The following is a 16,034-nucleotide window of genomic DNA, read 5'->3' on the forward strand; positions in this document are numbered from 1 at the left end:
ACACAGCTGCAAATAACATATGCTAGCGAAACTATATTTAAAACAACCAACACTGTATCAATAGACAGATTACTCAAAATAGAAAGAAGGATAGTCAGAACATGAACAAATAAAAAATACTAGAAGGATGGAGTCTGGAGAATAGCTTCAAATGAAACAGTTTACAAGGAAGTAGAACCAGTGACAAGTACAATGAAAATGAAATAACTCCTGGAAATGGAAAAAAGAACACATTGACACCGGTGTGTCAGACCCACCATACTTGCTCCGGACACTGCGAGAAGGCTGTACAAGCAATGATCACACGCACGGCACAGCGGACACACTAGGAACCGCGGTGTTGGCCGTCGAATGGCGCTAGCTGTGCAGCATTTGTGCACCGCCGCCGTCAGTGTCAGCCAGTTTGCCGTGGCATACGGAGCTCCATCGCAGTCTTTAACACTGGTAGCATGCCGCGACAGTGTGGACGTGAACCGTATGTGCAGTTGACGGACTTTGAGCGAGGGCGTATAGTGGGCATGCGGGAGGCCGGGTGGACGTACCGCCGAATTGATCAACACGTGGGGCGTGAGGTCTCCACAGTACATCGATGTTGTCGCCAGTGGTCGGCGGAAGGTGCACGTGCCCGTCGACCTGGGACCGGACCGTAGCGACGCACGGATGCACGCCAAGACCGTAGGATCCTACGCAGTGCCGTAGGGGACCGCACCGCCACTTCCCAGCAAATTAGGGACACTGTTGCTCCTGGGGTATCGGCGAGGACCATTCGCAACCGTCTCCATGAAGCTGGGCTACGGTCCCGCACACCGTTAGGCCGTCTTCCGCTCACGCCCCAACATCGTGCAGCCCGCCTCCAGTGGTGTCGCGACAGGCGTGAATGGAGGGACGAATGGAGACGTGTCGTCTTCAGCGATGAGAGTCGCTTCGGCCTTGGTGCCAATGATGGTCGTATGCGTGTTTGGCGCCGTGCAGGTGAGCGCCACAATCAGGACTGCATACGACCGAGGAACACAGGGCCAACACCCGGCATCATGGTGTGGGGATCGATCTCCTACACTGGCCGTACACCTCTGGTGATCGTCGAGGGGACACTGAATAGTGCACAGTACATCCAAACAGTCATCGAACCCATCGTTCTACCATTCCTAGACCGGCAAGGGAACTTGCTGTTCCAACAGGACAATGCACGTCCGCATGTATCCCGTGCCACCCAACGTGCTCTAGAAGGTGTAAGTCAACTACCCTGGCCAGCAAGATCTCCGGATCTGTCCCCCATTGAGCATGTTTGGGACTGGATGAAGCGTCGTCTCACGCAGTCTGCACGTCCAGCACGAACGCTGGTCCACTGAGGCGCCAGGTGGAAATGGCATGGCAAGCCGTTCCACAGGACTACATCCAGCATCTCTACGATCGTCTCCATGGGAGAATAGCAGCCTGCATTGCTGCGAAAGGTGTATATACACTGTATTAGTGCCGACATTGTGCATGCTCTGTTGCCTGTGTCTATGTGCCTGTGGTTCTGTCAGTGTGATCATGTGATGTATCTGACCCCAGGAATGTGTCAATAAAGTTTCCCCTTCCTGGGACAATGACTTCACGGTGTTCTTATTTCAATTTCCAGGAGTGTAGGTCTCTTTGCTAGGCCATTGGATGAGGACAACAGAAAATAGAATTATCATGAGAATAATTGAGAAGTTAGGGAATAGCAAGAGAAACATTATATGTACCACAGAGATCAAGGAGAAGATGATCAGATTACAGATTATGATGGGGGATTTGAAAGGCAAGACAGACACTCTGAAAAGACTTTAGGACAAACTTTTCACACTATAAATAAAAATTAACAAATAGAGAATGGGAAAGGTGATTTCAGATGAGAAGAGAAGGGCACAACCTGAAAGAATGAAAAAGTATTTTGTCACCAAAAAACAAAATAACGTAGTTCAAATATTGACCACAGTGGTCCAGTAAATTGCATAAAATAAATAAAACTACAGTAAATGGAATAGAAGAAATTACTAAAGCAAATGACGTAAAACTAAATTTAATGATGTTCAGTGTAGTTTTATTTTGGAGAAATGCTTGAGAGATAAGGGGACTGGGTCATAAAACATCAAAAACTGTGGGTTTAGTTTCAGCTAAAATTACTGATAGCTTTAAAACAGATACTTTAATTTCATCAAAGGGGAATATAGAAGTGGATAAGGACTCAAGGGACAAAAGAATAAACCATAATTAAAATAATTATATAAGAGGTTTACGTGTAAGTAATGAGTAGAAAAGTGCCTATCCAGGGTAAAGAAGGTACTATCATTAACAATGCCTGCATCGATGATGTTGTAAATAGTAAAATATTTGTTGATGATACGCATGTGCAAATAAATGTACATTAGAATGTGTGTTCTCATTGTGATGAATTGATTAATGAAGTAAGGTTGGGTGGCAATGAGGAGGATCCAGCCAATGAGGAATGTCCTGATGAAGAAATTGAAACATGTTTTCTTCAATGATTAATTTATGATGCTCTACAAGGATGTTAATTTTAATTGTGTGGGAAAAGAGGAGATAGATTGTATTGTTGGGGATTGGATATCCCATGCTAAACTTCATAAAGCTTTGATAACAGAGCATTTAGGTCAATTGAAGTTCCAAGTGACCAGGATATAGAAAGAGTTGTGGGAGATAGTATGGTGGGAATGTATTTAATGAATTATTTAAAGGAGACATAGAAGTTGTACATGTAGAAAGGTGTAAATCATTTGTCATATTGAGTATGTCAAGTAAGAAATGCGTGAATTAGTTTATGTATTCAATGTCACAATTATGAATAAAGATTAATTTGGGACATGAGTACTGTTGAAGATAAAATGGTACTGCGGAGTATTTGGACAACTATGGAAGTATGTAGATTATTAAATTTATGTTTATATATTGTATTTGTTGCCTGACTAAGCCTTAATTGAGAGCTAAGCACAGTGGACACTTGATAAATCCAGGGAAGGGTTCATATAACCTGATCACTGGGAAGTTATAGGTCTACTTATCTGCACAATCATTTATTTAGGATTTATTGTATATTGATAGATGGTTTGGCTCGTGATAGACGGGCTGCACTTCTGCTCGTAGCTGTGTGAGTGGAAGCACTGCAGAGTACTGATGCAACAAACTAGCTGCCTCGAACTAAAGAGACCAATGAAGATGACGAAACATCCCAGTGAACAGAATGTTTCATGTAATGAGAGTAGAGGCAGAAGTGTTGGCTTAACTGATATTCACGATTGCAAATCCACAAACAAATTAGCACATTTGTTAGGTATACAAGTGAATAATTTATTATAATATGGCTGCTTCTTGTAAGTGCATATGTTGTCCTGAATAATAACATACTGAGTAATCCACCATCACAGGATTATCACACAGAGATTGGCTGAATAAAAAGGCATGTATAGACACTGACAAGTATCCAGCTGGCTATTCGGTGCAACTTCATGTCAGAATTAGCGGGCTACTACGACATGAATTGACGTGTGTAACATTATGAGCAATATGTCCACTGTAAAAGGTATTCAAAAAAGAGGGTTTGGTTGAGCATCAATAGCTGGAAAGTAGCTTTGTCAGACAGGTAAGCAAGTACTCAGTAGAACTTCGAATCACAGGAGCAAGCCATGAGAGGAGGGGGGTTTGTTTTCCTGTATGCCACTGGGGGGATGTAACCTGGAATTCCCATTATACCCAGGTAGATTGTATCGCTGCATGCTTCTGACTGCTGAGCAATATGTTCAGGTGCCACTGCGCTAAAACTACATTGCTCAGTCACATTAATGTGAGCACATATAAAAAGCCTGAATAACCACCTTTTATAGCACATCCCACTGCAAGATGTGCAGGAAGAGAGATGTGAGGTTTTGAAGGTACCAACAGGTATGTGGAACCATAGTGATCCCAGTGTGGTACCAGCTGCATTCGATTTTTTGGTTGAAGATCTATGGCACGAACTTCCTGGTCAAGATACTCCCACAGATTCTCAATTGGTTTTAAATCACGGGAATTTGGTAGCCAAGGGGTACAGTAACTCAACCTCGTTCTCTTCATACCGCGCCTGTGTACTGCAACCCACGTAACATGTATCATTGTCCTGCTTGTAGATGCCATCATGGTGAGGAAAAAGCAAACTCCTTGTAGGGGTGGAAGTGCTCTCCAAGGAGAGATGCATACTTGTGTTGATCCACTGTAAATTCCAGAATGGCGAGATCACACAGGGGACGTCGTGAAAATATTCACAGACCATAAAGCTCGATCCTCTGGTCTGGAATCTTCCATTGATTATTGCAGAGTGTTGTCTTTGAAACATTTCACGCTATAGACGACGATGGCCATCATCCAATGGGGCATTAAAAGTGATTCATCTGAGAGCGTCACCTGTTGATACTCAAAGGACGTCCAGCTACGGTATTTTTATGTAAATTCTAACCTTCGTCTCGAATGAACAGCAGTCACTATGGATGCATGAACCAAGCGCTTGCTGCAGAAGCCCCTGTGCAGCAACATTGAGTTGAATAGTCATCGAGGATATGTGTTAGTAATCCCTTGGTTCAACTGGTCAGTCAGCTGTTCAACAGTTACACACATGTTCGCCCATACATATCTCCATCGCCGTCGCTCATCCCTGTGATTATGACCCTTGGTGCATTACTGTTCTCTCGGCGCCAGTTTTGGATAGCGTCATTTTGCTATGCACATTATATTTGAACTATGGTGGCACATGAACACTTTAAAGACCTAGCCATTTTGGAAACACTTCCACCCTTGTCCCAAAACCCAGCTACCATGCCCTTTTGATTGTCACAGAAATTGCTACATTTGTGTTTTACGATGACTGGACAGTCTGTCGTGTCCCCCGACGTGCTTCATACACCCTCCATTGGTAGTGCTGCCACCTGGTGTCTGTGAATGCTTAGTGCACGTTGACGTTGAATATAGGCAGTGGTCACATTAATGTGACTGGACTGTGTAAAAGCTTTGAATATTAACAAAAAAACATGAAAACCACTTCCAGACATCTTACAGAAAATCTGATGACTGCGTTGAAATAAGAGTAATATTATCATATTTACAAAGCAAATATTAAAATAATTATTAACATTTATGTGCAAAGTCATGTATAGCAATATCAAAACCTACAGACATTACATATGCACATGACACACCATTTAATAAATCTTCAAACTAGCTAAAAAGGGATCACATTTACTTTAATACTGAATGGGCACACTAGTTGTTATGTGTAATTTATTTAATATTTATTAGTATAGTGGGAAAGGAGAGGTCTTCACAGATAGATGATTAGTCTATTATCAGCATGAGTGATTTATTACAAAATTTTTATGCTTTTTAGTAAGAATTTTCACAAGATTAATCTTTGTAATATGGCTATTTGAGTAGGGTAGTATGGGAGCAACAATCTAAATGAAGGTTGTTTACTAAGTATGCCATATAAATAATAAATGCTTTTATAAGGGCTTGAAGCAACACTGCACGATCTAACCCCAAATTTGCAAATGAACCATATACACATTTAAGATTGCGTTCTCACCCTCTGGTGGTGACATAGCAACAAATTCACCTAAACTGAGGATTGATTTCATAATACGAGGGTTGGAACTTAAATAGTGGTAAGTAACTATTTATTCACAACCAATACAAAAGAGTTACATGTTTGCCCCTGTTACTGTCCTTCAAAGTAGTCACCAGCGTTGTGTAGAACCCGTTGCCAGCGATGTGGAAGGCGTAGCATACCGTTAGCAGAGCCTGTTCTGTTGATGGTGCGAATGGAGCGGTCTACTACAAGTCGCATCTCTGGAATAGTTCTGAAGCGAATGCCACGAAGTGGTTCCTTCATCTTCGGAATCAAATCAAAGTCACAAGGACTTAAGTCCGGAGAGTATAGTGAATGGTACAGTACTTCCCAGTCCCATCGACCAAACAGGGCAGCCACAGCTGGCGCTGTATGCGCCCGCGCATTGTCGTGTGAAATGATGGGTGGGTTGCGCAGAAAGCCGCTTCTTTCACAAAGCTGGTCGCAGGTGAAGTTCCAAAAACGAACAGTAATACGACTTAAAGTCCTTGTGATTCTGATTTGATTCCGAAGATGAAGGAACCACATCGTGGCATTTGCTTCAGAACTGTTCCAGAGATTCGACAGGCAGTAGACCGCTTCATTCGCACCATCAACAGAACAGACTCTGTTAACGGTATACTGCGCCTACCACATCGCTGGCAACGTGTGGCCGGCCGTTTTGGCCGAACGGTTCTAGGCGCTTCAGTCTAGAACCGCACGACCGCTACGGTCACAGGTTCGAATCCTGCCTCGGGCATGGATGTTTGTGATGTCCTTAGGTTAGTTAGGTTTAAGTAGTTCTAAGTTCTATGGGACTAATGACCTTAGACGTTAAATCCCATAGCGCTCAGAGCCATTTGAGCCATTTTTTGGCAATGGGTTCTACACAACACTGGTGACTACTTTGAAGGACAGTAACAGGTACAAACCTATAGCTCTTTTATATCGGTTGTGAATAAATAGTTTCCACTGTTTAAGTTCCAACCTACGTATTTATCAGTTACCAAAAACCCCCATTGAAGTTTCAATTGTTTAGTTTCATCTAGGATCAAGCGGTTGCAGCTGTGGCGCTGCAGTACCCACACTTCAGGTGCGTATACCACCATGAGTGAACTGGATGCCATGGCAGATGCTTTGGTAACTGTGGCAACCATGTTCGCTGAGATTTTCACCACAGTGGAAGAATCCCCTGACGTTGCTCTCATTGCAATGGCGAACAAGCAGATCCCACTGACCTTGATGACATGCGAAGAGAAAGACCATGTCGAACACATCACAGCACAATAAGTCCAACAGCAACTGTAGCGGGTCAATGGATGTAAGGCCAGAACGGCCGACCTGTTGACAAATCAGATACGCAGGCAATTATCATACATCTCTGCAGGGAAAATTTTAGCCTCATTTAATGCAGTCCTGTGGTCTGTAATATACTCAGAAGCCTGGAAGCACGCGGAGGTAATGGTAATCCCCTAACCGACGAATAACTAATGGCCCTCCAAAATCTCGCTCCATGGTCTGCTTCTGGTGCTTTCGTAATTTTACGAGCTGCTATACCTGAAGAGGCTGCAGCAATTCATCCTCAACCAACAGCTTCTCCACACTGAACAGTTCAGATTCTGGTGCAGCCACTCTGTGATTCCCCAACTGATGCGACTTGCAGAGAGTACCATGGTGGCTATTCAGTGTCGAGAGTACTATGGGCAACAATACTCGACGACTCCTGAGCCGTTGATACAGTGAGGCATGAGGGCCTGCTCTACAGTTTTGTGGCCATTAGAGTCCCATGTCAAATGGCTGGCTGCTCCACTCCTACCTGCAGGTGCTGTCCTCCCATTTCCGTGCTAGATCGGAATTGTCTACGCGCTGGAAGATCCGGGCTGAGATCCCACATGGCTCTGTAATGCGCCTCTGTTGTATGGGATTTCTCTTATCTGCGTGAGCTTTACACATAGCCTGGATGGCACACTTTTGGATCAACTACATAATCTGTACAAAGTAGACCATCAAGCAGTGAAAATATGCTAATCTAGTATCACTGTAAACTATCTACTTACAGCCTTCATCGGTTTGCCGGAGACACCCATAGCAGAGTAAGTGTTGTGGAAAGTCTTGGGAAATTTCTTCGATGTGAACTCCATGACGTCATACACATCATGGCTGTAGGAGTAGTACCAGCCACCAGTAGTGCCCCATGTGTAGAACAAACACTTTGTCTGGAAAGCAAATGAGAGCTATTAGTACAGAATAAGCAGATAGTGTAGCATGTATTGCACTGTCAAAGTTCTCTGATGTACGTTTTATAAGACCTAGTACCACACTCTACCTTTTATAAAAGTTGTGCTAAAAGTACTCCGGTAGAACATATGACAAAGATATTTTATCGTGTAATACAGACGTAAGCAGCATAGCCAGAAGTGTGTTCCATATTGCTCTGATAACACACATTAAATGTTATTTTCATCTTGCCACAACATTATAGCTAACAAGACTAAGCAATCGCATGTGCTGTTGACTCGTTACCAGCAACCAATCCGATGGCAACCAGGAGATGTTAGTTCCTGTTTCATTTTCTCTTTAGAGTTGCAGAGTTGTATGCACTGAATAACCTCCTCGCACCGCACCTACTTCTATCTGTTGCGCTGAACCAAAGGCAAGTCTATATCATGCATGTAAGCGCATCCAGTGGTACATAGATGTTACTGACAAAAGCCAAATCGTTCACTCAACACGTTAGAGATCAGAAAAGAGATCTATAAATTTGCTTTAATCTCACCAGCTGGTTCTACGAAGTCTACCGTCCCTATCCGCTCAAAGACTCGACTTACAAGTCGCCGCCACTTGTTTGTTGTCAGGTACAAGTGGACCACACCAGCATAGAAAGGAGAGCAGTATTGAAACTGGGGATTTGTAGCACTGCTAATACATACACCACTTTTGGGCATGGCAGTATATATACATATATATAATGTGTGTGTATCTGTGTGTGTGTGTGTGTGTGTGTGTGTGTGTGAGAGAGAGAGAGAGAGAGAGAGAGAGAGAGAGAGAGAGAGAGAAACTGGTCTGAAGTCTGCTGTAAATTTATTATATTTTGATCTCTTACAAGAGAATTTCTTACGATTATGTTGCCAATACACGCACATTCTACGCTTTGCCAGGTCTGTGACGACAGTACAAGAAAGCAGGACATGGGCATTAAGTGTAATTTGAACACAGTGATAAATTCTTATAATAAATTTGCAGTAAGATTCGAAAAATGATAAGTTGCTACCGGAGTAGCCCATAAAAGCAGGCTGGAATGACCAAAATGAAGAGTGCAGTTGCACTTGATTGTGTGGGTGGTGGTGGTGATGGGCTGCAGGCTCAGTGGAAACAGTGCTGATAAAGAATGATTTTATTCAGTCTCAGTGCATGTTTTTTCGAAGCTTGGTGAGGCAAAACACGCCTCATGTGGTTGACCCTGACCGGCTAGCAGTGGCTTCTGCCCGTGAGAGGATGCTGCATCGACACCCTCCAATGCTGACGGCAGACTTGTGGACAGTCGGCGGCTTCTGCAGGCCATAGTTGCGACGCTAGGAGAGCGCTACTGCTCTGTCGGTGACGTTACCTGGAACGGCCCCTCAGCTCCAAACACAGCCACCGGGGTGGTGGGTAGAGACTGCTGTGTGCATTATTTGACTTGCTGCTCTCTGGCAGGAGTTGAACGGCGGTAGGCGCTATGGTAGTAAGTACTGGGGAGGGAACACAGTACTGGCAACTCCAGGTGTGGACAGCAGATCGGCGGGTTGTGGCACAAAGTGCTGTGAGGAACTCAGTGCTGGCAGCAGGCACAGCGTGACTTCAAACCTGTGGCTGCTGCTGGGAATGCCCAGTCATCTCACTGTCCAGCCTGGCGCTGGTGCTGTGGTGGTGCTGCTGGACTTCAGTGACGAGAGCGTTTCTGCCTCAAAATTCAGACATATTTATATCATTTCGAGGCGCATTTATTTCACCAATTGTTATTCTTGAATCTTGTACTTACATTCGTCTTTGTACTGATTCCAGATCTCAGTTTAGAGAATATGACTTCCTTAGTAAACTATCAAAGCACTTATGTGTTGTTCAACATGCAGCTCTACGAGTTCACAATCTGTGTGGAATGCCACTCCATAGTTACTTTATTTGCCTCTACTAACACCCTTCCAGTGTCCTCTGTTTTGTTCAGTTTGCCTATGTCAGTTGCGTCTGGTGTCCTGAATATGGTCTTTAATATTCTACCCCTCTCACCTATCCATCCCCTTTTTACCCTCCTGAACTCATGCATTACCACTCTGATCACTCCTGGCATCTGCTTGTTTAATCGTGCACATGCCCCGAGCAACTTCCTATGCTCCTTTGAGACCTATTTCGGCCTCCCACTACTATTTGCTAACTGTTGTACCCCTGAAAATATTTCCTCCATCCCCTTTACCTCGTGCATTAAACAATAAACTTAACAGCAGTGAGTGACTGGATAACATCATGGATCTCGCAGTGCCCTCACTCCTCCACCATCAAAAATGGTACAGCATTGCCAAGACTCCCATTCTTTTATGGCTCTTTACGGCAACCTGTGGACAGGGATTAATATTACCTCACCTCCCCTCTCCTCAGGACCTTGCTGCCTCTGAACAGCACATTTTAATAAACTACCAATAAATCCTAATCTGACATTAATATACAATCTTATCTAAAACAATGTCAATGCCCTATACTATACACTAAAGACAAACATACCCAAAAATCACAAAACAGTGTACATATCAATTATTTCCTTGCCCTCAGTGCATATTAAGCTCGAAGTATCTGGACCTCCCTATCCTGTTGCTCATGCTTCCGTTTCCTTTTCGCCTCTTTCCTCACTTTCATTAATACCTCTTGTGAAATTGCTTTTGACGCACCCTTGATGGTCATAGACTATTAACCTTGTCGGCAGCTGCAACTTCTCATTTACTTGTAATGCGGTTTCAGTTACTTGGTATCGGCCCTGGTACTATGTTACAAACGTCTTTGTTTTCCCCCTTTGAGTATATGGACACGATAACATCTCCTATCGACCTTCTTTAGACTGAGATAACGTTCATACTCGCTTTACTGCCTCTGTATGCCTCTACAATGCCCTAGTATTGGCTCGCTGGACCTTAACAGCACGTCTTAGTGTACTACTGATAAATCCTACTGTGACTCTAACATACAACTGTTCTTGCAAATTCTCGGACTGACTCTCTCTTCCTTCCTGCTTTTTGGCTACTCATGTCGAAAGGAGTCGAAATCTTCTTCCCGCGCGCCACCCCAGATGGCAACAAACCTGCGCTAGTATGAATTTTCGAGTTGTATGCTCTCACAACGAAAGATAAATATGTGCCCCAATCCGAAAGGTGTACACTGACGTAATAACTAAGCATCTTTCCAGTTGTCGGATGAACTGGTTTCGACGTTCCGTTACCTTGTGAATGAAGTGGACAGGTTCTCAACTTTTTTACCTTAAGTAATCAACAACTCTTGCTTCGCGTCTGACATGAAGTTCAGCCCTTTCTTCGTAATTATTGTCCCTAACATTCCAAACTTCTTTATCCACCTATTAACCAATATCTGCAAGCCTTAGTGTATTTTGGTCTACCATTGGTACCATCTCGATATAACAGAAAAATAATCTGTTATGGTCAGAAATGGATTCAGAAGTATATGGGCTTGGGACAAGGAATGAAAAAGTAGAAAGACTAATTAAGTTCTGTAATAAATTTCAGTTAGTAATAGCGAATACTCTATTCAAGAATCACAAGAGGAGGTATACTTGGAAATGGCCAGGTGATGCGGGGAGATTTCACCTAGATTACACCATGCTCATGCAGAGATTCCGAAATCAGATACTGGGTTGTAAGGCGTACTAGAAAGCATACATAGACTCAGATCACAATGTAGTAGCGATGAAGAATAGGCTGAAGTTTAAGAAATTAGCCAGGAAGAATCAATACGCAAAGAAGTGGGATGCAGAAGTACTAAGGAATAACAAGATACGCTTGAAGTACCCTAAGCCTATAGATGCAGCAATAAAGAATGCCTCAGTAGACAGTACAGTTGAAAAGGAAAACGTATCTCTAAAAAGGGCAATCACACAAGTTGGAAAGAAAAACACAAGTACAAAGAAGGTAATTGCGAAGAAACGATGGGTAACATAAGAAATAATTCGGTTGATCGATGAAAGAACGAAGTACAAAAATGTTCAGAGAAATTCAGGAATACAGAAATACAAGTCGCTGAGAAATGAAATAAATAGGAAGTGCAGGGAAGCTAAGACGAAGTGGCTGCATGAAAAATTTGAAGACATCGAAAAAGAAATGATTGTCGGAAGGACAGATTCAGCATACAGGAAAGTCAAAACATCCTTCGGTGACATTAAAAGCAAGGGTGTTACCACTAAAAGTGCGCAGGGCATTCCACTGTTAAATGCAGAGGAGAGAGCGGATAGATGAAAAGAGTACATTGAAGGCCTCTATGATAAGGGAATTTTTGTCCGATGTGAGAGAAGAAGAAACAGGAGTCAATTTAAAACAGATAGGGATCCAGCATTAGAATTGGAATTTAAAAGAGCTTTGAAGGACTTAAGATCAAATGAGGCATAAGGGATAGATGACATGCCATCAGAATTTCTAAAATCATTGGGGAAGTGGCAGCAAAACGACTATTTAAGTTGGTGTGTAGAATGTATGAGTCTGATTTCCGAAAAAAATATTGTCCATACACTTTCGAAGACAGCAAGAGCTGACAAGTGCGAGAATTATCACACAATCAGCTTAACAGCTCATGCATCCATGTTGCTGACAAGAATAATATACAGAAGAACGGAAAAGAAAATTGAGGATGTGTTATATGACGATCAGTTTGGCTTTAGGAAGGTAGAAGCACCAGAGAGGCAATTCTGACGTTGCAGTTGATAATGGAAGCAAGAATAGTTCAATTGGCTCTGAGCACTATGGGACTTAACATCTGACGTCATCAGTCCCCTAGAACGTAGAACTACTTAAACCTAACTAACCTAAGGACATCACACACATCCATGCCCGAGGCAGGATTCGAACCTGCGACCGTAGCGGTCGCGCGGTTCCGCGCCTAGAACCGCTCTGCCACACTGGCCGGCTAGAAGCAAGACTACAAAAAAATCAAGACTCGATTAGAGGATCTGTCGACAATGTAAAATGGTGCAAGATGTTCAAAATTTTGAGAAAAATAGGTGTAAGCGATAGGGAGAGACGAGTAATATTAAATATGTACAAGAGCCAAGACGGAATGATAAGAGTGGACGGCCATGAACGAAGTGCTCGGATTAAAAGGGGTGTAGACAGGGATGTAGTCTTTCGTCTCTACTGTTCAATTTGTAAGCAATGATGGAAATAAAAGAAAGGTTCAGGAGAGGAATTAAAATTCAATGTGAAAACATATCAACGATATGATTAGCGGATGACGTTGCTATCCTGAGTGAAAGTGAAGAAGAATTGCATGATTCCTGTATGGAATGAACAGTCTAATGAGTACAGAATATGGATTGAGAGTAAATCGAAAAAGACGAAAGTAATGAGAAGTGTCAGAAATGACAACAGCGAGAAACTTAACATCAGGGTTGATGGTCACGAAGTAGACGAAGTTAAGAAATTCTACTACCTAGGCAACAAAATAATCAATGACGAATGCAGAAAGGTGAACATCAAGAGCAGACTAGCACTCGCAAAAAGGGCATTCTTGGCCAAGAGATGACTACTAGTATCAGACATAGACCTTAATTTGAGGATGAAATTTTTGCGAATAGACATTTGAAGCGCAGCATTGTATGGTAGCGAAACATGAACTATGGGAAAACCGGAACAGAAGAGAATCGAAGCATTTGAGATGAGGTGCTACAGATGAATGTTGAAAATTAGGTGATTGATAAGGTAAGGAATGAACAGGTTCTGCACAGTATTGGAGAGCAAAGGAATATGTGGGAAACACTGACAAGGAGAAGGGACTGGATGATAGAACAGGTCTCACAGTTCTAGGCGCGCAGTCCGGAATCGTGCGGCTGCTTCGGTCGCAGGTTCGAATCCTGCCTCGGGCATGGATGTGTGTGATGTCCTTAGGTTAGCTAGGTTTAAGTAATTCTAAGTTCTAGGGGACTGATGACCACAGCAGTTGAGTCCCATAGTGCTCAGAGCCACTTGAACCATTTGATGATAGAACATCTGTTAATACATCAGCGAATGACTTCCATGGTACAAGAGGGAGCTGTAGAGGGCAAAAACTGTAGACCAACTGTGACATCCAGCAAACAATTGAGGACATAAGTTGCACACAATCTTTTATGTGGCCATCAACACTTCCTTGAACAGCTTAAAGTCACTGGTGTCAAAATTATCCACATTTACAGGTACTACCTAGCCTCTGCCCCTCTCTTGTACATGTATGTACTACATTTTGCCAAACAACAAACTGCACTGAATGCCTCACTATCCTCCAGCGGTACTACTAAACACAACATATCACTTGGTAAGACAGGCTCCACATTAAGCCTTAGCGACTCTCCAGCGTCATTTGAGGCACAGTCATGCGAATTAACCTTAATGTCATCGATCGTGGTCTAACAGGATTGCCCGTACACTAGATACTCCTCTCGACAGGTCAACTGCTTCCCCTAAATATTGGAACAGTGTTCGTTCTAGCAAAGTCTGCATTGCTGCGAGATATATCCAAGATTGTGGCGGCGACGTCATCCAAGATGGCTGCGTGTAGACTTGGAAACAGCTCATGACATCATCCAAGATGGTGACCCTGACGTCAGCTGATGACACAAGTACCATTATCCAAGATGGCGGCTTTTGGAGGGAGAGTGCCACACCCCCCTCCCCTTCACCAGAAAAATGCTTGGAAGTTCAAATTCCAGAAGAATAATACATCACACCACAGTTAAATCTACTAACCTAAGAAAATCGCGTGAAGATAGATCACCTGGGCTACATCCACTAACTTAAGTCATTAGACCGCCACCTCTTTCTAGGAACTGGCAGCAAGTTTGAATTTTGGTACAAAGATAAATCACTTGGGGTTTCTCTACTACACTAAGCAAATGGTGTGAAAGAAAGGACACTTTGACTACCTCCACTAACTTATGTCACACGACCGCCACCTCCTCCTAGGAACTGGCATCAAATTTGAATTTTGGCGGTGAAGAAAGGTAAATTAGCCTATCTCTACTAAGCTAAGAAAATGGTGCAAAAGAAAGGTTACCTCCACTAACCTCAGTCACTTGAGTGCCACGTCCTCCTAAGGATTCTTGGGAAAACGACTCGGCCAGTGCTACACATGTCTTTATTTTGCATGCACCAGTCATTATTTAAACAATTTCATGCAGCACAGCCATCCAGTGTGTTCAACACGAGGTCCAGACTCCAACTGACCTAGTACACAATACCACCACCAGAGGGTGCTGTCTTCTGTCCAGTTATGTAATCCAAGATGGCAGAGGAAAATGGCGACAGACATTGTCTCCACCAAGAGATCTAGAGTCCAACTGACCTAGTACACAGCACTGCCAGCAGAGGGTGCTGTTGTCTGTTTCGTGACGTAACCCAAGATGGCGGTTTGGGGTGGGGGAAAATGGCGGTTAAAGGACTCTGTGCTGGAGATGAGTCTTTATTTTGCAGGCAGTGTCTCCACCATGAGATCTAGAGTCCAACTGACCTAGTACACACTACTGCCACCAGAGAGTGCTGTCATCCCTCCTGTGACGTAACCAAGTTGGTGGTCTGGGGGGGGGGAGGGGGGATGGCGCGAAAATGACTCTGCCTGCGCTGGGCTGTTGCAGAGAGTAAGGAAGGAGTGTACTTTATTTATTTTGGAACAATTTATTTAGGGATGGAGTATATTTATCACACTGATACAGAACACATGCTTGGGGTCACAATACACTGTCTGCAGACCAGTAAACTACACCTAAATAATGCTCTGCAGACACAGAAACAACTCCTAACTTACCGAAATAATTTCAGTACAGACCTGCAAACTACACCTAAATAATGCAGCACAGTGATGTGTAGACACACTCGTAAACTATCCAAATAGCGCATAGCACAGCCTACAGACCTGCTCACGAAGTAATGCAACAGACATGCGCAGACACTGCCCGCCGCCACCTGTCCATTGGACTGCACACACTCCCAGAAGTTGGGTTGCACGGACAGCCCCGTGAAGTGTCACGGCCGTCAGCTGTCATATGGTTCATATGGCTCTGAGCACTATGGGACTTAACAGCTATGGTCATCAGTCCCCTAGAACTTAGAACTATTTAAACCTAACCAAACTAAGGACATCACACAACACCCAATCATCACGAGGCAGAGAAAATCCCTGACCCCGCCGGGAATCGAACCCG

The 16,034-nt window shown here is 43.6% G+C and overlaps 1 protein-coding gene across 1 annotated transcript in view; it reads right to left on the reverse strand.

Annotated features, from left to right (window-relative positions):
* The window catches only part of LOC126336153 (uncharacterized), a 146,439-nt gene that overhangs the window by 67,472 nt on the left and 62,933 nt on the right, over positions 1-16,034 (reverse strand). Inside the window, exon 3 of the mRNA XM_049999645.1 lies at positions 7,672-7,830. Coding sequence (XP_049855602.1) covers positions 7,672-7,830 — 159 coding nt within the window. The remainder of the gene's footprint in view (positions 1-7,671; positions 7,831-16,034) is intronic.

This window comes from Schistocerca gregaria, chromosome 2 (assembly GCF_023897955.1).
Source record: "Schistocerca gregaria isolate iqSchGreg1 chromosome 2, iqSchGreg1.2, whole genome shotgun sequence".
Lineage (NCBI taxonomy): Eukaryota > Metazoa > Arthropoda > Insecta > Orthoptera > Acrididae > Schistocerca > Schistocerca gregaria.